The 22,936-nt window shown below is 35.1% G+C and overlaps 1 protein-coding gene across 3 annotated transcripts; it reads left to right on the top strand.

Annotated features, from left to right (window-relative positions):
• The first annotated feature begins 7,160 nt into the window (after positions 1 to 7,160).
• On the top strand, positions 7,161 to 21,550 carry LOC121261059 (villin-4-like). 3 transcript variants are annotated; one of them, XM_041163205.1, is made up of 24 exons: positions 7,161 to 7,418; positions 9,647 to 9,768; positions 10,014 to 10,113; positions 12,301 to 12,369; positions 12,461 to 12,697; positions 12,903 to 13,080; positions 13,165 to 13,297; positions 13,762 to 13,924; positions 14,016 to 14,163; positions 14,321 to 14,421; positions 15,187 to 15,342; positions 16,693 to 16,761; positions 16,871 to 16,939; positions 17,060 to 17,197; positions 17,307 to 17,435; positions 17,706 to 17,853; positions 17,990 to 18,000; positions 18,182 to 18,322; positions 18,716 to 18,841; positions 18,919 to 18,984; positions 20,117 to 20,447; positions 20,547 to 20,749; positions 20,837 to 21,027; positions 21,101 to 21,550. In XM_041163205.1, the coding sequence occupies exons 2-23, from the start codon at positions 9,713 to 9,715 to the stop codon at positions 20,948 to 20,950; spliced, it is 2,886 nt and encodes a 961-aa protein (XP_041019139.1). In that variant the 5' UTR covers positions 7,161 to 7,418; positions 9,647 to 9,712; the 3' UTR covers positions 20,951 to 21,027; positions 21,101 to 21,550. The 3 variants fall into 3 exon arrangements, with proteins under 3 accessions (XP_041019139.1, XP_041019140.1, XP_041019138.1); XM_041163206.1 differs by lacking the exon at positions 7,161 to 7,418 and adding an exon at positions 7,725 to 8,035 and having other exon boundaries at positions 21,126 to 21,550; XM_041163204.1 differs by lacking the exon at positions 7,161 to 7,418 and adding an exon at positions 7,726 to 8,035.
• Positions 21,551 to 22,936: the final 1,386 nt, after the last annotated feature.

Here is a 22,936-nt window from a genome sequence, read left to right as displayed (position 1 = left end):
TTTATATTTATGCATGTTCTGCCAGATCGGTCGCTCAAGACCTTTGGTTTCTACCCGGACCCGATGAAAAAAATGGAATCACTTCTTATGGATTCGTTGAGAATGATTCTGATCTAGTTCATGGCCTATTAGAAGTAGAAGGCACTCTGGTGGGATCCTCACGGACAGAAAAAGATTGCAGTCAGTTTGATAATGATCGAGTGACATTGCTTCTTCGGCCCAAACCAAGGAATCCCTTAGATATGATGCAAAATGGATCTTGTTCTATCGTTGATCAGAGATTTCTCTATGAACAATACGAATCGGAGTTTATGCATGGCGAAAAAGAGCATTGGAATGGTCTTAGCTCTTGAATATTCAGACAATAAAAATAAAGAAAGTAAAAAAAAACATTGCAACAGTTACGAATTACATTGAGTTTCCCTTACTTGATCGACCAGCCCAAAATTTAGTCATTTCAACTACATCAAATGATCTTTCAAATTGGTCAAAACTCTCCAGTTTATGGCCGCTTCTATATGGTACCAGTTGTTGCTTCATTGAATTTGCTTCATTAATAGGCTCACGATCCTTGCGGAGGAACCCTTAGGTTTTCGGGGCATTGGATTCTCACCAATATTTGCATTACTCAAGCCGACATTCTCGCTTCCGCTTTGTCCACCGCTGCTCGCGCAGGTGCTTCCCCCTAAGGCAGAACGCTCCCCTACCGATGCCTTTTTACATCCCATAGCTTCGACAGATCGCTTATCCCCGTTCATCAAGTTGATAGGATCCCCTTTTTTCGCTCCCATGTCGCCACACCGGGGGGGGGGGGGGGCATGGGGACGTAAAAAAGGAAAGAGAGGGATGGGGTTTCTCTCGCTTTTGGCATAGCTGGCCCCGGCGGGAGGCCCGCACGACGAGCTATTAGCTCAGTGGTAGAGCGCGCCCCTGATAATTGCGTCCCTATTATCCCTAGAGTAACTTTTATCCGTTGAGCGACGGCCCTTCCACTCGGCACCGTCGGATCACTAAGGCTGACTTTCGTCCCTGCTCGACGGGTGGGTCTTGCAGTCAAGCTCCCTTCTGCCTTTGCACTCGAGGGCCAAAGAATAATCAATAACATAAAAGTATATTGCCTCCTCCTTAGACTGAACAGTCCAAACGAAATTGCTATATCCGCTATTCAAAGAAAAGAAATGAATCCACACGGCATTTTCCACATAAAAATGGAATCTTTTGTTACAATTGAAACAGAAGTGATGTGGATTATTCAAGAATCAAAGTCGATTTGCTTTATAAAAAGAAGATATCAATCAACTTCGATGAAATGGTTTCGCGGGATTCGGCCAATTGTCTTGATCGTGGGATATCATTGAGAAATAGGAATCCGTGTTATCAAAAGATTTCCTGTGATTATTTCTAGTATGGAATGAGTCAATCATCCACCACTTTAGTATCTTATTGAACAAAAATAGAAAAGAAGAAGGGCGTGTATAATATATATTGGTTTATATACATCTATATTGAATTGTGGATAGAGAAATGATAGAATGATTTCTGATTGGACCAACGTTGGATCTCCGATAGAGATGAAATGAGATAAACAATAAAAAAAGGAGTCAACACTTTTCGAAAGGGTTGGGGGGAGGGGAGAGTCTTTTGTGTATATGGCGTCCTGGACTGGACATTGAACCTGTTTATATTTATATTAATGTAATGGCATTTATGGTGTACTATAATCCTGTGCATGCACCATGGTTGCTTATTTTAGCTTACTTTCTTCCTAATCACAGTAAAAAATTTGCTTTTTAGGACCTCTTGAGTACCATTGTTTCTAATTTTTCTGGTCCAATCTTAGGGATAAGGGACTTTAACTCAATTGTAAACCAATATGAAAAAATAGTCGAGAAATCCTTTGCATCGTCCTCCTACCCAAATGGCTTGAATTTCTTCATAGACCAACACAGCCTTGCTGATTTAGGCTTCTCAGGTCCAATATTTACTTGGACTAATAAAAGACATGGTATCTCCCATATTAGGGAATGATAGATAGAGGAATTATCAATAATAGATGGACTAACCTTTTTCCAAATGCAAAAATCTTTCATCTCCCAATTCAGGCTTTTGACCATGCCTCACTTCTTCTAGATACTTTCGGTTTAAAAAATACTAAAAAATCTTTCAAATTTAAAAAGTTTTGGGCCAGAGATCCAAACAGCACGAGTGTAGTAGCAGAAGCCTAGGATAATCCCATCATGGGCACCCCTTCTTACATCTTCTTTCAAAAGCTTATTGCAGTAAAAAAAAGTTTTAAAAATTTGGAATAGGAATCATTTTGGGCATATCCAAACTAGAATAAGAGATCTAAATCAGCATCTTATTTTTGTTCAAAACCAGCCTCCCTCTGACAACTCTCTTGTCATCGAAGAAAACATCGTTCATTGCCTTAATGAGAACCTCAAAAGGGAATTTGTGGAAACAAAAATATAGACTACAATGGCTCACAACCACTGACATCAACACGAAATTTTTCCACATGACCCCCACCATGAGACACAAAAGGAATAACATTCACTTTCTAAAAGATTAGAATAACAATTGGACTCAAGAACCCTCCAATATCCAAATTATGTTCCTGTATCATTTTCAGAACATATACAAAACGACCAATCTTGATTTCCCTGATGATTTTGAAAATATTTTCCCTAATCAAATCACTAATCTGGATAATGAGGACCTCTGTAAAATCCTAGATGAAGACGAGATTATTTCAACGATCAAGCAAACCCCCCTCTAAAGCCTCGGGTCAGATGGATTTACTGGCTATTTTTATAAATACTATTGGAAGATAGTCAATATTGACTTCATGAGAGCCATTCAAGAATTATTTATTTATTTATTATTTAAAAAAAAATAATTAATGGACAAGGCCTAAATGATCTAAATCACACACATATTGTTATCATCCCTAAAATGGACTCTCATGGTATAGGCCATCAATTCAGACTAATAAGTTTGTCTAATGTCTGTTACAAAGTGATTGCCAAAATTTTGGCAAACAAACTCAAAAGGTCCTTCACAAAATCATTTCCCCTCATCAAACAACTTTTATCCCTAGCAAACTAATCCAAGAAAATACTATTGTGGCCTAGGAAATCTTCTACCATATAAAGAAGAAAACAGACAACAAATGGCTCATGGCAGTTAAGATTGATATGGAAAAAGTCTTTGATTACATAGAGTGGAACTTCATCCTTAAAGTGTTGGAATGTCTAGGCTTCCATACTAACTGGATTAATTGGATTAATAAGTGTATTTCCACGGTTTCCTTCTCAGTTGTCATCAATGGTGAACCAAATGGTTTCTTTAGACCCTCTAGAGGTTTGAGGCAAGGAGACTCTCTTTCCCCGTTCTTGTTTATTATTGGCAGTGAAGTTCTCTCCAGACTCATTAACAGAGAGGAAAGACTGGGTAATATCCAGGACAATCAAATTAGTAGAAATAGGCCCCCTGTATCCCACCTCTTATTTGTGGATGACCTCATCCTCTTTAGTAAAGCCTCCATTCATAACGCCAACTCGTTTTCCAGGTGCATGGATACCTATTCTTCTTGGTCCGGTCAAAGGATTAATAGAGCTAAATCTTCCATTCAGTTTAGCAATAACACATTCAACCTAGACACAAGAGCCATTAAAGAGATTCTGGAATTCAAAACCCCTTCATCTAGGATCAAATATTTAGGTCTCCCCTTAAGCTTTGAAAGACCAACCAGCAGTATTTATAATGAGCTTCTGAAGAAGATTCAAGTTAAACTAACTAGTTGGAAAATGAAGCTCCTTTTTCAAGCTAATAGGACTACTCTCATAAAATTTGTTGCTAGCTTCATCCCCACCTACATGATGTCCAGTAATCTCATCCCTAAAATAATTTCTCATAAAAGTGACACATCACTCATGAGATTCTGGTGGGGTTTCAACCCAAAAAAAATTTCATAACTACACTCTAAAATCATGGAAATCCATTTGCAGACCGAAATCCATGGGAGGCTTGGGTACGAGACTAACTTCCCATTTCAACAAATCTTTGCTTTGCAAACTGGGTTGGCATCTAGCCACCAATGCCACTAGTTTGTGGGAGAGATTTTGTTACTAACAAGTATTTGAAATAGACCTCTTGGTTGCCTGTGTAGATTAAACCCTCTTATTCCAAATTTTGGAAAGGTTTGTTGAATCAAAGAAATTTTTTGTCCTCTAGCCTTTGCATGCAAATCAACAATGGTGCAAAAATAAAAGTTTGGCAGGACCCTTGGATTCCCACTTTATCCCCTTAGATTCCAATACCTTCAACCCTTCCCATAATCCAGGATCCCCATATGCGAGTTTCTGAGCTGATCTTTGAAGAACCTAGGAGATGGAACACCATCCTTCTACAAACCTTTTTTTTTTCAAGAAACTGTGAAGGAAATAGAAAAAATTCCTCTTGCCTAGTACAATTTATTTTTTACTAGAGATAGTCTGAAATTGATTCACCATTTATCTAAAAATTCTCTATCAAATTTGCCTACTCGGGTGTGGTCTCTGAAAGTAGTAATGTTGATACTAATAGTGCCCAAAATACCCCCACTCGGAAAAAAGATGTGGTCCATTAAAATTCAAGATAGATTCAAACTCTTCGTTTGGATAGTCTTCAACAATATCCTCCCAACCAAAGCTCTCCTGAAAAGCTATATTTCCATCTCTACTCTTTGTCCTATCTGTAACTCTGTTGAAGAAACTGCCTATCATCTTTTCTTAGAGTGTTCCTATTCTAGAATCCTTTGGAGACAATCACCCTAGCCCCTTAACGTCTCTGCCATATGACACGATCTTCAAAATTGGATTAGATGCATCTTGGAACCAGTTCATAACTTTCAAATTCTGGATACTCCAGTCCACATACTGGGGATAAGTACTCTATTTCTTTTGATGTGGCGATAAGATTAAATGGAAGCACCCCACTTGAAGTTTGCAGATCACATACTGGGGAGACAATTTTCATAGTGGCATATCAGATTGGAAGTTGCAATCCAACTCTAGGGGAGGCAATGACAACATTTTTAGGAGTTAAAAAAGCACATTCCAGGCATTTATTGAACATCACAATTGAATGGGACTCTCAAAGAACAATATTAGCATTGACAAAGCTAGAAAAAACTTAAGACTAGATAGCAGAAGGTACCATAAGGGATACAAGATTGTTGCTGGACAATTTCTTGAATTGGGAAGCAAAAAAATATATATCGTTCTCATAATGTGTGCATGCCATTGCGCAATGGGTAGCTTCCAATAATTTTATTGGAAGCATTCTTCTGACTAAAGTTTTGCAATATTTGTTAGATTTTCATAATGAAAAAGATCCACCTATTATTATTTCTACATCCTTCTAATAGTTTGTAATGTTGAAATAATGTATTTGTTTCTTTATGTTAATTAATGTCCCTTTCTGAAAAAAAAAAAAGAAAAAAGAAAAAGGCTTAGCAACATCTACACCTTTTTAAGTCACAACGAGATTTGTAATAAAAAGGACGAAGCCGGCGTGCGTGAAAATCACAACACCAGAAGCACAAATGCGAGGCAAAAGCTCTGGTCTACTTAATTTAAGAAGATACATAAATAATAATAATAATAATAATAATAATAATAATGGAACATCACACTTGACACTCTCAAATTATCGATAGTTTTACATATTGTTATTAAAATTGTCCCATTATTTTCTCAAAATATTAAAACCAGTCACTTTGCGTCTCAATTAAATTATGACCGTTGAATAAAAAAGCTTACCTTATAAAGCTTAATTGAATGTTAAAGTGAGTTGAGATGATAAAATATTATTAGAATATTATTTTTTAATAATATTATTATTTTAAGATTTAAAAAAGTTGAATTGTTTATTATATTTTGTATTAGAATTTAAAAAAGTTACAATGATAAGTTGATATGAGTTGATATGAGTTGAAGATTCAAACTAAGCTTATTATTTTCCGTATCTAACTTACCACTACACCAACTTAGCAAAATCGACCATTAGACAAAGGTAAAACTACACTGTATAATTGTATTGGATAAACAAAAAGGGGGTACGTTTGAATCAAGAGTAATGTTATATAGAGTTGTAGAATACGTAAGTACCGTGCAGTCACTTTAAAAAAGAGTGAGATTCATAATTAAAAAATTAATTTTTTTATATGAGTCTCATTTTTATTTATTTTTTTAAAAATAATTATACATTATTTACACATTCATTACTGTAACTATTATTTCTCTTCAACCATTTACGTGTCAATTAATTACCAATATAGGATCTAGAATAAAACTTAAAAAAGTGTAGGCACCAGGAGTCCAGTGATATAAATAACTTGGGATTTGGCATAAAGAAATGACGGCCGTTAAAAGACCCATTTCACAAAGCAAATTGATATCCTTCCAACTGTTAACAACCACAATAAAATTATTTTGAAAAATTATAAAATATATTTTACAGCACTTTATTATTATTATTATTATTATTATTATTATTATTATTAATTTTTTTATTACTTAAATTGTAAACTAGTTCTCGTGAGATTATTATTATTTTATAAGTTCTGTCATATAGAGTCATTTTTATATATTTTTTATACATTCTATTAATATGATAAAATAATTATTTTATATTAAAATAAAATGACGTAATTAATCACACTAATAAAATACATAAAAAGTATAAAAAAATACTGCTCATCAAATTTTTATTATTCTTTTGATATTATTAATGGGAGAGAAGCCCCCACAAATAGTAATGGTATTATCCCAACAAAAGTCTTGACCAATGAGCAAACACAGAATATTCCATCTAAAAGAAGGGCATCAATGGTTGGCTGGCTGCCTGACTCTGCTGTGCTGTAAAACGATCAAGTTTTTAGAAAAAGAATATTGAATATAAAACTATATGAAAATAGGTGAGAAAAGAGAAAAAAGAGAGAGAGAAAACGGAAAAAAGCAGTGAAAAGATGGGGTCCTCTAACTCAAAAACAACGCAAAAGTAGCAAAAAAGAAGGCCCACCTTAGGCTTAATGGCAATGCATGAATGATGGCCGGTGAGGCGGTGACCGACCTATCCACCCTCAATATTTAGACCATTTCTTCTCTCTCCCTTTCCGAATCCAAACCTCACAAAGCGGAAATCAGCCCATTCCACCACCAACCATTTTTACTCAATCTTGACTCTTTCTCGGAAAATCCTTTCTTTTACAACTTAATCCCAATTAAAAACTTCGAACAAAAAAGAAAAGAAGAAGAAGAAGAAGAAGAAATCCAAATCACAGTAAAGAAAGAAGCACAATCTCAAAGAATTACAAAGAAAACATTTACATCCCAGCGCATGAAGAACGACAACAACAAATTCTGTCCGTAAAGGTACCTCGACTTTTTTTGTTTGTTTCCATTTTTTAATTGCATTACCACCTTTTTACTGTTTTAATAACATAACAACAGCGACAACCCACAAATTTCACCTGAAAAGCACCTGCAATTACTGTTGCGGATTGTTTTTCCATTGAAATTAATTTAATGGAGACTCTACATTTCTATAACAAAACGAGAGAGAAAAATAAAAATATGTAAAGGTTGGATTTTTTTTTTTTTTTTTTCCTTTCACGGGAGTCCGGGACAACATATTAAAAATGAATTAAATGGCTGAAAAAAAGAGAAAATTAACCGTTAATGAGTGAGGAAGCGAATGTGGGACTTTTAGCTGTTGCTGCTGCCGTTAGTGATAAGCACGCCTGGCATTTCCAGCATCATCATCATTCCCTCCAACCCCATTCATCTCTCCCCTGTCTCTCTCTAGAATTCTTCTTCTTCAGCCCCACTTTCCTTTCCTTTTTCTCTGTCTCACTTTCTTCATTCTCCTTCCCCAGCTTTTTTCCTATGTTCTGCTCCTCCAAAATTTTCATCGTGATTCTTTCTTTTAATCTTCTTCGTTAGATTGGATCTGGGTGGTTCTTCAATCCGATTTTCCTCTTCATTTACAGGTACTCTCACGTCAATATTTGGACTCTTCTTTTCCCGCTCGAACTTTTTATCTTTTCTATTTCTATTTTCCCGAATCCGATGGATTAAACCCATTGAAGTGCTAGAACGTGTAAAACTCTGTTATTTTTTTTATGGATTGTTGTAGAAACTAGCGAAATTCGACGTATTTTGCTTTATTTTATTTTTTATTAGAGGTGAGTTTGATCTGATTCATGGATATGATTGAATTTCACTGGGCTGTGTCGAATTAGCGCGCCTGTTGCCTGATTTGCGCAAAGTAGACCCTAGTTGGTCTCATGATTGAGCTGAAAGTGTTTGAATTTCTGTATATTTCCGTGTTTTGTAAACCATATGGTATCGAAGTTCGGAACTTTGATATTCGTAACGTGATAGAAGAATGTTGGGCATTTGAGATTAGTTTAATTTTGGAAACGGTGACGTGCTATTATAATTTGGTGCTTTCCGGGAACGTTATCCATGACGTTATCAGGTAGTTGTTGGAAACCGTGAGACTTGTTTGCTGCTGTGGATGTCCTTCCTGCTTTCTATTTGATTTTGTTTCTAATGGAATGCCTATCGGTAATGTGGATGTTATAACAGTGCGTGTCTGTGTTCACGTCTTGATTTTTGTCCCTAAATTTTATGTGGAGTTGGTTCCTGTCCGTGTCTCTCTCTCTCTAAACCTGCACTCCTGGCCTGTTTTTGATAAGTAATAGTAAGTATTATTAAGATAAGGGATTAATAGTAAGTATTATTGATAGTAATATTAGGCATAGCCCAAGGCCCGTGAATTTAGTTGCCTGATTACTTTTATATACGCAACTTTCTTTTGAATGCTGTGAGTGCTTTAAGTAGTTAACCAACCGTAGATGGAAGACCTCTCCGACACATAATTTCCAATTTGATAACATCTGTGTCCACCTGTTATTTTAAACATGATTTCTCTCTGATATCTTTCTTCCCTCTTTAATTTTTCCATTTGTATATCTTCACCAATTATTGGTGATTATCATGGACATTAAGAAAAAAATGTTCGTGAATTAATAAGAAACCGCATGAAAGCCTAGACAGAAATCTCTCTACAAAAATCTGATGAAGACATTAGACTACATTCCAAAAAATATCGAAAGCATTTCCTGTGAACCATATTACATTGCTGGAGCTAATGATGATAGAATCTTGATTCTTGAGTTGAAGGTGTTTCATTTAATGTTGTTAAATATTTACCGCGAGCCTATATACCTCTTATAGTTCCTTTCGATTATGCTAAAGTGTTGTGAACTATATGGCGGTAGCTTGTATTTATGAGGTATATTGTTAGAAACTCACCATCTACCTGGAAAAAAACTCAACTGTTATTCCGTCATTAAAAAAAAAAAAATGCAACCGTTATTCAATTTTTTCCTGCCATAAATAGGTTAAAATCGCAATGACCAAATCCATGGTGGGATTGGCTTCTCCATTTTACTTCTCTTTTTTGTTGGAAATTTATGTGTCTTTTTTATTTACCTCTTCAGAGTAATAGCATTGACAAGTTTCTGTCTTCTCTGGTAGTTTTTTAATTTTATTTACCCTTCCTTACTCATTGTAGCTTGTGACTCATTTTACAGGTTATTTCTGTCTCTATCTTCAAGCCATAGTTGTGAAAATCAAGTGGTTAAAGCTGCAAAAAAAGTATGTCTGTTTCAATGAAAGATTTGGATCCAGCTTTCCAGGGAGCTGGACAAAAAGCGTATCCTTTGCGATTATTCATTATCTTTACAGTTTTAGGATTTATAACTTGCAATGTTCCCAATCTCTAATAAACTTAGGGTTTCATATTAGGGTAAACACACACAAATCTAAAAATGAGGACAAATGTTGTGGGTTCTACTGCTGCTTCTTCTCCTACCTACGTTCTTTTGATCTCTGATATGGATTTAAATTGGATCTCTTTCTTAGAAAAGTTCCGACGTTATTGTCCTTGACAAAATATAGTGGACTCGAAATATGGCGCATTGAAAACTTTCGTCCTGTTCCAGTGCCAAAGTCTAGTTATGGAAAATTTTTTACAGGGGACTCTTATGTGATCTTGAAAGTAAGTAATTTGATTCTGATCTAAATTTGTGCCCATGTATTTATATTATTTATTTAGCAGATTAGGATTTTTAATATTTTTCGATAAGCTATAGCTGTGATTCTGTTGGCCTGAATCTTTCTTCCTCTATTTTTGTGGTTAATGCAATCCTTTACCAGAACAACCTTAACTGTGTCTGTTGATATGAATTGCGCAACTTGGGCATCCTATGGAAAATGTATATGTGCCCAATCTCAATAATCTGTACTATTTTGGATGAGGCTCATAGTAGATCTTATATGTACTTAGATCCTCAGATAATGCCCAATATCAATGGTTTTGTGAAATGGTTAGAATTAACATTCTGTTGTTTTCCTTATAGAGCTGGTTAAACTTCTACATCTATCCTTTATATGAACTGTTGCTGCTTTAGAAGATAGTTGTATCATTTTGTTGGTTGTCGCTATGGAATGCATTTATAGCTAACTTCAAATATGTGAAACCACAAGTTGTCAACCCTGATCAGAACTTGACCCATTGTAGGTCTTTGGTACAGTTGACCCACAAGGTCATTTAAATATTAACAAAAATACTCTCACATTTTGAGAAATTGGAAGATTTTGAAAAATCAATTTACAAAATATAAAATGGCTTATGGATATAGAATGTAAATATATTAGTATATAAGGACGTTCTTGATAAAACAATAATTATTGAGGTCGTATTATGTGAGATAAGCTAAAAGGAGCTTGACCAAATCTTTGATAATAGAAATATTATGAAGTCAGTATCCAGAAAAGAAAGGTCAAGGTAGGTAAAAAGGAAGATTGGATTTATCTCATTAAAAGAAGGGATCGAAAGATACAATCAGGAAAAAAATTAGGCATATATCAAGAGAGTCATTAAAAGATAAAGTAATTCATTAAGGGAAAATATAATTTTTTTTAATAAGTAAGAAGATATTTTATTGATATAGAGATAGGCATAGCCCAAGTACACAGGAGGTATACATGTGATTACACCTATTTAGGAACTAGAAACGGTTACAAGGAAATCATGGAAGCTAAGACCATTTAAATCTAGAGCAATGGCCCACATAAATAAAGTCTTCCTGAAAAAGCTCTTAAACTCTTCCAAGGAGCGCTTACGATCCTCGAAATTTCTATCATTTCTTTCACTCCAGATGTACCAAAATATACAAATGGGACCATATTCCACAGTTGCAATCTTTGGTGTCCCCATGATCCCTCTCCAATTTCAAACAATTTGAAATGGGAATAACTCGAACCATTTCAGTTTCTTTAGATATATCTGAATAGATAACATTTCATGGAAGATGTTCTATTCCTTGATTTCTTTCCTTAGTATAGCTTTTTCCCTCCTACAACATATCAAAATTCCAGACTTATTTTTTACAAATAAAAACTAAATAGGTTTGTAGTTTGAAGTTCATGAAAAAATTCCCAATGGTTTTACAAAACCTGCCTGGGTAAAACATGTCACAAAAATCCCACTGGGTTTGACTGAGTTGTACGCTTACACAATTTTATTATCGACCTGTACTGGTCTAGACACTGGGTTGTCAATTCACTGGTTGAACTGTCCAAGCTGATCTTGGTTTAATAACTATGTGTGAAACCATGTTTTTTGTAATGATTAATCTGTGCCGCTATTGGCCTGGATCCTCGTATCACTATAATATTTGATAGAATAAGTTTAGTTTTGATCATGTGCACATGCACAAAATCCAGGTAATATGGATATAATGTAATTGCGAACTATGGCTCTAATACAGAATTCTAGCCCTTCTGTTTCCTTTTATCGGGACTTATATGGCTTTTCGATAATTATTTGGAACAAGAGCATCATTCCTGAGTGTTTGAATAGCTGCTTAGTAATGTAAACTTCAACTATTTTTCTTCTGTCTTGGTGTATGTCCTATGTAATTGAAAGATTTTTATAGATAGGGGGCTCTTGCTTATTCTGATTATCAATAAAATCTTTGTTTACCAATCAAATTTTTTTTATAGATAGGTGCTTAAAAAGTTCATTCTTTTAGTACTAGCTGTCTAAGAATCAAGGTAGGCACCATGATCATTTTCTTTCGTGCCTGTCTGCAGACAGAACCTTAAAAAGTGGTGCCATACGTCATCACATCAAATAAGTCCATATGCTAATTAAGTTGTTAGCTTTTGAAACTGCTTGCAGACGACTACCTCAAAAAGTGGTGCCTTGCGTCATGATATTCATTATTGGCTTGGTAAAGATACCTCTCAGGTAAGTGATTGGCGCATATTTGTGGTTTATGTCCAATTCTACATTCTGAGGATGAAATTCTTACATGGTGACCACAATGTTGTTCAAACAGGATGAAGCTGGTGCAGCAGCAATCAAGACAGTTGAACTTGATGCAGCTCTTGGAGGACGTGCCGTTCAGTATCGGGAAGGACAGGGCCATGAAACTGAAAAGTTCCTATCCAATTTTAAACCATGTATTATACCTCAAGAAGGTGGAGTTTCATCAGGATTCAAACATGCTGAAGCTGAAGAGCACAAGACACGGTTGTTTGTCTGTAAAGGAAAACATGTTGTCCATGTAAAAGAGGTGAGTGGCTATCAAGAAATTCCACTAGGTACCATCCTCTTTCTTTAAAATATGTAAAAGAAGTGAGCCTTTTGACAAATCTTTTGGTAGATGGGGGGACTTAAAGCGTGCGAGTTATGTATGTACAAAACTTGTGTACATACACAAAATATATCATGATAAAATATGTCTTTTCTGCTAGTTGATTTTTTTTCGTTGATGACAGGTTCCTTTTGCTCGATCATCTCTGAACCATGATGACATTTTTATTCTGGATACCAAGTCCAAAATATTCCAATTTAATGGTTCAAACTCGTCCATACAAGAGAGGGCTAAAGCGCTAGAAGTTGTCCAGTACATTAAAGATACTTATCATGATGGGAAATGTGAGGTAGCTGCAGTTGGTAAGTGGACTATTATATTCAGAAGATTAAAGACAATTGACTGATATCGCTTTCTTGAGTCAATGTACTTATATTTCCATGTAGAGGATGGAAAGTTGATGGCTGATGCCGAAACTGGAGAATTTTGGGCTTTCTTTGGTGGCTTTGCTCCACTTCCTAGGAAAACAGCTAGCGATGTGGATAAGACTGTTGATACTCATCTTACTAAGTTACTCAGGTAATATATGTTTTGGTTTAACCTCTTGTATTTGTGATGTAGTATCTATACCACAAATCCTTCCTGTTATCTCTATATCAACCAACATGTTATTTTAGAAATTCATACATGTACATATGCAGGCATATTCTTTAACACGTGCATTTACGAGATAGAATTGACCCTGTGATTTCACTAAAGCCTTGTATGGGGAAGGGCGATGTCCTTTGTTTAGAACCATTGGCATCTGTGTGTGCATTCTTCCTTTCGCATTATGTCATGTTGTCGTAATTATTACTGTTCTTGTTACTGTTGTTATCATTATCATTTACAAACTCTCATTATGTTTTTTCAATATAAGAATGAGAAAATGATAACTAGTTCAATTTTTTTTTTTAAGATGAGGAGATGAATTTTCATTTAGTACTATGAATTGTGGGTCCGATTATGTTGTAGTTCTAACAGATATGTATTTCCCTTTTAAGAATTGAGAAGGGGAATGCAGAGCCCATTGAGGCTGATTCTTTGACAAGGGACTTGCTAGACACAAATAAATGCTATCTACTCGATTGTGGGATAGAAGTGTTTGTATGGATGGGGAGAAGTACCTCTCTTGATGAAAGAAAGAGTGCAAGTGGAGCTGCAGAAGTAATGCTCAATGTTTTTTCTTATCCAATAGCTCTGCACATTGATAAAGAATTTCATTGACACCTGTACTATTAATAATCTCACCAAACAGGAGTTAGTCCGTAGCCCAGATCGACCTAAATCTCACATTATTCGTGTAATTGAGGGATTTGAAACTGTGATGTTCCGCTCCAAGTTTGATTCATGGCCTCAGACCACTGATGTAGCTGTGTCAGAGGATGGTCGAGGCAAGGTTGCAGGTAAGTGATTATGATATTTTCTGGATCGTTTCTCCCATGCCTTAGTTTATCCTTCCCTAAGATCATCACTATTATCATGATTATCAGCACCAGCTGTAGCCTCGTTGTTATCACCATATGAAATTCTTATATCTGTTCTTTCTCAATGATTTTGTAGCACTGCTAAAGCGACAAGGTGTTAACGTGAAGGGTCTATTGAAATCTGATCCAGTTAAAGAAGAACCTCAGCCATATATTGATTGCACGGGGAATTTACAGGTGCTTATTGCTATCTGTAACCTATACATGTAATAGCACACCAGACTATAAGTGAGGATCTTGAAAATGGAGGCTATTATTTTCCTCTCTTAATAGCTACTAAACCAACCTTTTATTGAAGAAAATGTGGTTCATCAATGTGGGACATCTGAAGCAGGAACTTGGATTTTAGGAAATACGAGCAAATGGCTGCACAAAAATTGTTAAAATGTATTCATGACTCTAATAAAAAACTTAGGCTTCGTTTGTTTTCGCAAATGAGATGAGTTGAGTTGAGATTAAAGTTAAAAAGTTGAATAAAATATTGTTAGAATGTATTTTTTTAATATTATTTTTGTTTTGGGATTTGAAAAAGTTGAATTGTTTATTTTGTATGAGAATTTGGAAAAGTTGTAATGATTAGATGAGATGAGATGAGTTGAGAAGTTTCCTGAAAACAAATGAGCCGCCCCCCCCCCCCCCCCTCCCCACAAAAAAAAAAAAAAAACCCAGAAACTTTAGAAAGGGATTGACAGATCGCAGTGGAAGAATATTTATCAAGCATAGAGCCATCATTGATTTTTTTAGGTTCTTGAATGACTGCAGTTGTTATTTAGCCAATATTTCTGAGACGATTCCTCAAACTTGGGTGAATGCCATAGGTCCGGTACCTGCTCGGTACTAGTTCCGAGAGTGAAATTCTGTTTTGTGGTTATAAATCATTAGCCAATCTATTCCTTTCTTTATGATCATGTTACTGATGGTATCTCAATCCTTGTTACACAGGTTTGGCGTGTGAATGGCCAGGAAAAGATTCTCCTTCCAGCTTCTGATCAGTCAAAATTTTACAGTGGAGATTGCTATATCTTTCAGTATTCATATCCAGGAGAAGATAAAGAGGAATACCTTATAGGAACATGGTTTGGAAAGCAAAGTGTTGAGGTAAAAATATTTTGAGCATTTTGTGATTCCTTATTCTGATTTATATTTTAACACAATGTTGAGCATCTTATAGAGCACTTAAAGTCTTACAAACATTTCCATAAGAAAGGCCTGGGGACCTTGAAGGTTATATAGTTAAGAGTGGGAAAGAACTGGGCTTCAGTGTTTTCATTGCAAGAGTACATAGCAGCTATCACAGACTTGTTTTCCTGACTAATGTTTTAGAATGATTACATATTGTAGGTCCATGTTTATGCATCAACAGTGATGCAGACAACCGAGAATGTACATTTATTATCTTGAGAGATTGAACTTCATTATTGGCCTCATATAGATTTCAATGTTGTTCATCTTGCCTTTTCTATCTAAATGCATATTATTTGGAGTTTTTCTTTTAATGCATATATCTGAAATAGTTGCAGTATGGAATGGGTACTTATTGTAGAGAGACTGATGTTTGGTAATGCATATACGTGTATCTTCTCTAATCATGCAATTAATTTCCTTCTGAGTTTTGTTAATTCATCTATCATGTGCCTGATTAATCTTTTTCCTCCAACAGTTGTCACCTTGGGTTGGTATGGCTTCTGTCTTTTCTTTTATTTTCTTTTAGGGGCATTGAATGCCTAGAAGCAAAATATTGAATTAGTTATACTGTGGGCATTATGAAGACGTTCTCGTAGAGGGAGTTTCGGGTGGAGTATTAGTCTTTCTGGAAACAAGGGATTGGGGTTGGGGTTGGGGAGGTGTGTTCTATTCCAATTCAAGCTTGGTGTATTTTGGGTAGTTTTTCACAGGCTTTTTGGGTCATTAGGAGCTCTCTAGTATGGGCTAGGTGTTTTCTTGTATACGTCCAGTGTACTTGGTTACTCCTATTAATATATATAATATTTTTACTTGTAAAAAAAAAGTTATACTACAGAGATCATTACCAAATAATTAGCTATGGATCTCATCTCTCAATCTTATGATGAATTGTAACATGGGATGGCAAAAGATTTTATTTTATTCTAGCTTAGATATATTGGAATGATCAAATTTAATGGTAAAATAGGTCCTCATCTTATTTAAACATCATAGAAAAGTTGATTTTACCCTCTTAATTTAAACTGAGGATTGGGCCGGGAAATGAATGTGTGCTGACTGCCGTAGTGGTTGCTTTGCTTGCTGTCTAGGATCTGGAGATCAGAAGTTATGGTTTCTTTGTTTTTTTAATCTATAGCTAGTTTTGTGTTTCAATGGGTATCTTTTTGCATAATCATGCAAAAGCAAACGAATGAATATGGCTACCCTACTGCCATTACCAATCCATTAGTTCTTTACTTACAGTGTATTTATTACTGAAAACAGGGTGAGAGGGCCTCAGCTATTTCACTGGCAAGCAAGATACTTGAATCATTGAAGTTTCTTCCTGCTCAGGTTGTTTACTTCACTTGTGAGTCATGAATACATTTGTTTGATCGATGAAATTAGTGTCTTTATTCCTGTTAGATGCCTCACACTGATGGCGTTTATTATTTATTGTCAGGCCCGCATCTATGAGGGAAATGAGCCCATTCAGTTGTATTCAATCTTCCAGAGTTTTATTGTTTTCAAGGTTTGTATAATTCTGAGATACAGTGGAGGGAACTTAAATTATGGCACTCCTGTTTTTTTTATGATATATTTCCAAGTAAAAAATTCAAATTGACTTAAAAAACAACTTATAAATTATCAGGGTGGTCTTAGTGATGGATACAAAAATGACATTGCGGAGAAGGGAATTCCAGATGATACATATAAAGAGGATGGTATTGCGTTATTTCGAGTCCAAGGCACTGGACCTGATAATATGCAAGCGATACAAGTTGAAGCAGTATGTCTTCTAGATATTTGTTAGTTTTACCTACTTTTTGGCGGGCATAAACCTATTATCTATGTTATAATAATTCTACCTTTTTCGTTTTTCTCTGTTGTTGAACCAGGTTGCATCATCTTTGAATTCTTCCTACTGTTATATTTTACACAGTGACTCTACCATCTTTACGTGGTCTGGGAGCCTCACAACCTCGGATAATCAGGAGCTGGTTGAGAGACAACTTGATCTGATAAAGGTCTGATGTGTGTGTGTGTTTGACTGTCCTCCAAAATAAAAGAAGAATGATTCAACATGTATAGATTCTTGTATATTACCATTCGGCAACATATCCAGAGTGAGGAGAACCGCTGGTGAATTTCTTTATAGCCAATATGGCTGCTAATTCATCTGAACATAATTTTCATCTTAAGGAGGATATTTATGTTTCCTTTTACTATTTTTTGCTTTGTTCATCGGGAGTTAATCATGTCTATCTTCTTCTCATATGCTTGTTAATTGTCTGCAGCCAAATGTACAGTCCAAAACCCAAAAGGAAGGTGCCGAATCTGACCAGTTTTGGGATTTGTTGGGAGGGAAATCTGAATACCCCAGCCAAAAGATTGTCAGGGAAGCCGAAAGTGATCCTCACCTATTTTCTTGCGATTTCTCAAAAGGTATAGATAATTAAAAATTTTGGTTGGTAAATTTATTCCTTTTCTCCAATTTTGTTTCTTTCCCTTGGTTTAAATTTAAAGTTGACTTTTTATTTTATTTCTTCTTTTCATGGTTTAATTGCACGTTGATCTGCAGGAAATTTGAAGGTATGTATATCTTTTGATGCATAATTTCTAATCCTATACTCTGACTATCTGTGAATGATCCTGGAATTTACTTTCATTTATGCTTGTAATGTAAAATTGCATTCTGCGAAATACTTTTATTTTATTGTTCAAGGTGTTTCTATACTTTGCACCACGAGTTTAAGTTGATTCATTCTTGCAGGTGACAGAAATATACAACTTCACTCAGGACGATTTGATGACTGAAGATATATTCATCCTAGATAGTCACTCAGATATCTTTGTCTGGGTTGGTCAACAGGTTGACACCAAGAATAGAGCGCAGGCTTTAACTATTGGGGAGGTAAGACTAATTTGGATTTCCTGGAAGCAATACTTGTACTCCAGTCACTATTTAAAGTGCTCATGTATCTATATTTTTGGGCTGATATGGAATCTATGATACCAGTATACTTAAGTTTGCTCATTTTAAGTATTGTTTTTTTTTTGTTCCACTAGAGGCTCATTGTGTATACAGAGATACAGGATTCTGTTGTCAGTTCCTTGTATGATAAGAGACCTAACCATCTGAGCTAACTACCACCCACCTCTGCTCATTTAAGTCTTTGAATTTCAGTTAAATGCAACGTGTCTTTATTCCTGAATCATAGTCTGATTTGACTTGCATGTTCAGATGTTGGACAGCACGTTCCTGAATCGTTGCTTGTTCTTAACTTTTGCTTCTTACTTTCAACAGAGTTTTCTCGAGTGTGATTTTCTTCTAGAAAAGTTATCTCGTGAAGCTCCAATATATATTGTCATGGAAGGGAGTGAACCGCCTTTCTTCACTCGGTTTTTCAAATGGGACTCTGCAAAATCCGCCGTAAGTGACTTTCAAGTTGTGGTAAACCAATTGTCATGACGTAAAATATTTGTAAAAATCTTTTCATTTGGGTATAGATGCATGGGAACTCCTTCCAAAGGAAGCTTACCTTGTTGAAAAGTGGGGGAACTCCAACTGTTGATGTAAGTTCCCGTTAACTCTTTCCGGTTACTTAGCTTCTCTTTGATCTTGAACTTGGGTAACTGCTTTCGAGTTCCTTTACATTCTGTTCCTGGGATTCTCTGTCACCCTAATGTGATTTCGTCTGTCATACTTTGGTAAGTGCTGCCTAATAATAGGTGGGACAGAAGAAATTCTCATATATTTGAATATGAAGAAGTCCTAATTTTAAAAAATATCCAAATAAATAAATATGAGTATATGGGTACTTTGCTTTAGGCAATTTTGGACCAGAGGTAATTTATTATTTCGCTGCACTTATGTTTTTTCTTTTCTTTTCTTCTGGATTCACAATTCATCTATAACATCTATAATTTTTTAAGCAAGATTTTTGCTTTTATTGAGCCACGTTTGCGGTCCTGTATGAAATGGTCATGAATTTGATTATTGTGTTGAAACTAATTTGAAAGTTCATATAAAAATTTATTTAAAATAATATTTTTAAAGTTTAAAAATCCTGGATGACTTCGTATTCTTTCCTCTTGAACAGTTTGTAATTTTTTTTTTTCAAAATCTAATTTGTTTTTCAAAATCTAATTTATGAGAGTTAGTCATGGAAGAATGCCAGATTTTGAAGACACCACCATAAAATTCTGAACATGGTTAAAAATGAACAATTCCTGTGCACTGACTAGTTATTTTTGAAAAGCCATACAAATGTTTTAGGTACTTCTTCACATATCATGCTGATCAAAGCTACAACTGTTTAGTCGTGTCATAATCAATCTTTCAACAAAGACTGGGAATTGGTTGCTATTATTAAGAAATCAGAAACTATGGGGTTTCATTCTGTAATAAATCTGTGCATTGATACCACAATATCATGCGAAGGCTCTTAATAAATTATGCCTTACACTTTACGTTTGAATGAGCTTTATTATAATGTCAGATTAAGAACTTCAAATGAACTTTAATTAGTTGTTAAAATAGTATATACCTCTAAAATCACAAGAGAGTTACGTTTACACTAATAGTTTCATCTGCATATCATGTTGGAACTAGTAACATTTGACATGTATCATGCCTTTTTTTGGTTCTTGTTACCCCTGTTTTGTTTGACATTAACATTCTGATGAGATGTATATCCATGGTTAGAAACCCAAACGAAGAACACCTGTATCTTATGGAGGAAGGTCTAGTGTTCCAGAAAAATCACAGCGTTCCAGAAGCATGTCGTTTAGCCCTGACCGAGTTCGTGTAAGGGGCAGGTCTCCAGCTTTCAATGCACTTGCAGCTAATTTTGAGAACCCTAATAATGCGAGAAACCTTTCAACTCCACCCCCAGTAGTGAGAAAGCTCTACCCAAGATCTGTGACCCCAGATTCAGGAAATTTGGCTTCCAAATCTTCAGCTATAGCAGCATTAACTGCCACTTTTGAACAGCCGCCACCTGCACGAGAAGCTCTTATGCCTCGATCTCTTAAGGGTATGCATTTTTTAGTTTCTTGAAAGTTAAACTCGTTAATATTGCATCTTAATCTATAAAGTTGCGTAAATCTCATTTGTTTTTTTGTCATTGGTGAAGTGAGCCCGGAAGCCCCCAAACAAAAACCAGAGACAAATGACAAGGAGAATTCTATAAGCAGCAGAATAGGATCCCTTACTATACAGGAGGATGTGAAAGAGGGTGAAGCTGAAGATGAGGAAGGTCTACCAATATACCCATACGAGCAACTTAAAACAACGGCAACAGATCCCGTTACAGAGATTGATGTGACCAAGAGAGAGGTAAAGTATTGATATCGCTTGTGTCATGATATCTATATTCTGTCAATGTCATTTCAGTTCTGAATTCTTTCGATTCACTGCACACAGACTTATCTGTCCTCGGAGGAGTTCAGGGAGAAATTCGGGATGACTAAGGATGCTTTTTTCAAGTTGCCCAAATGGAAACAGAACAAGCTGAAGATGGCCCTTCAATTATTCTGAGTCTTCTTTATTCCTTGCCTTTTCTTCAGCTCCCTGCAGTTTAGGTTGCAGGTGGACGAAATCTTGCTTGTGAATCTGTATGTATTCCTTACTTGCGATAGTTTCACTTTGAATGTCCTTTTTACAACTTACCAAGTATTCTAACTGCAGTGCTCTTTTTTCCTTTTGGGTGCAGTGGGGAACTCAATTCTCAGGAGTGAAAGGGGCAGCATCAGTGCATTTTTAGCTGCTTCTGCTCCCAAGAAGCTTGTTTCAATGGTGAATGGACAGAATCAAAATATTTTCGCGCATCTCTTTATCCCCCTTTCTGGTGGTTTGAATATCTAGTTTTGTCTATTTGTTGAGTTAGTTGCTTGCTATTCTTTTTGGTCACAGGTTTGTGTGAGCTTGCATTTTTGTATTCGATCTTCATTTTCTTTTCTTTTTTATCTCGATTCAAAATTTATTTTCGGTAAAGGAATAGGGGCTTGCAAATGCAGTCTACTTAGGTTGTATTGATAACTGAGGATGGAAGTGTGTACAGCAGAGTATAAGAACCGGCCCACTTGTTTATTTATTTTTTTGACAATAAAAGGTGTGATTTTTATGAGTTTTTCTTTATTTTATTTTCTTACTAATTTTTATATTGGTAGCTTGGAGATTTTGTCTCACTCTATAACAAAGCTTACCACTAGAAGATTGGGGATTTTGTCATGAAATGATGCAACTAAGCGTTTGATTTGTGTACAAATTCTTACTCATGGCTCACCAATTGCAGTCAATTTCATTCTCTCATATGATGATGATATATAATAAAGGACCCAAGCTAACAATGGTTACTGTGGAAAGGAGATAAAATTGTGATACTGTGTTGTTTATGTATTATAATTGGTATTGTACTTATCTCTCTCTTTTCCTTTTCTTGTTTGTGTATTTTATTTTGCTTGATAAGGTTGATAATAGAGGTTTAACCTAACTCAAATCACCCACCATTGTCTAAACCAAGAGATCTAGCCCTCTATAAATTAAAAGCTTGTTGTGAATGGATGATTGATAGCATCAGTTCACATATTCCTGAAACATGTTACCATTTTTATAATCCATTTTTATTATGAATTAGTCTACATATAATATAGTCTCCAAATGGAGACTGTTCATCAAACACATACAGTTATGTTTAAAAAAAATTAAAATTATAATAATATCTTTTTCAAATTGATGTTTTTTATTCTTTTATCTTCATTCATCAATGAGAATATATGCACAGCACTCAACTCAAGATTTTAAATAATATTTTTCTCTTATTTTATATATATATATATATATATATATATAAAATTGTCCAAAAGTCAAATACTACTTTTGGGGCTATTTGACAAAAGGTAAAACTGAGCTGACACCAAAGTCATGCTGATGGGCCGATGGCATAAACCATATCTGAAGAACTTTGACACCCCTTTCCCACTCCAAATTAAAAATAAAAAAATAAGTTTATTTCAGCACAATGTATTAATAAATTAAGTCGAGTTTAATCGGATAAATAGAGTTTTATTGAAAAGGGAGAGTAAATATAATTGTACAAAGAAAGATGTATTTGGATTTTGCTTCCCCGACAGTAAGTTAATTAGATAAGTTGGAATTTGTGAGGGAGCAATTTTCTAAGGGTCAAATCCATGTACCCTCGTGTCCCCTCCCTCACTTTCCAATTTCTAATCGATTGGAATGGATTTGGAAGGGTTCTACTGCGATCTACTCTCATAATTACGTTTAAATATTTTTTTTATCAGTAATTATTTATTATTTTATATTTTATATTTTATTAAAAATATTTTCATATTTTAGAAAAAAAAAAAAATAATTAATTATAAAGTATAAAAATGAATAATAGATTATGTATACTCTCTCTCTCTCTTTTTTGTTTTTTTTTTTACTTTCTCTTTCCTTATTCGGTACGTGACCAATTGTATGGGCACACATTTCTCTTCAAAATATAGAATAAAATATCAA

This window comes from Juglans microcarpa x Juglans regia, chromosome 4D (genome assembly GCF_004785595.1).
Source record: "Juglans microcarpa x Juglans regia isolate MS1-56 chromosome 4D, Jm3101_v1.0, whole genome shotgun sequence".
NCBI lineage: Eukaryota > Viridiplantae > Streptophyta > Magnoliopsida > Fagales > Juglandaceae > Juglans > Juglans microcarpa x Juglans regia.
Note: the sequence above shows the minus strand (reverse complement) of the source record. Positions and strands in the feature narration are given on the sequence as shown.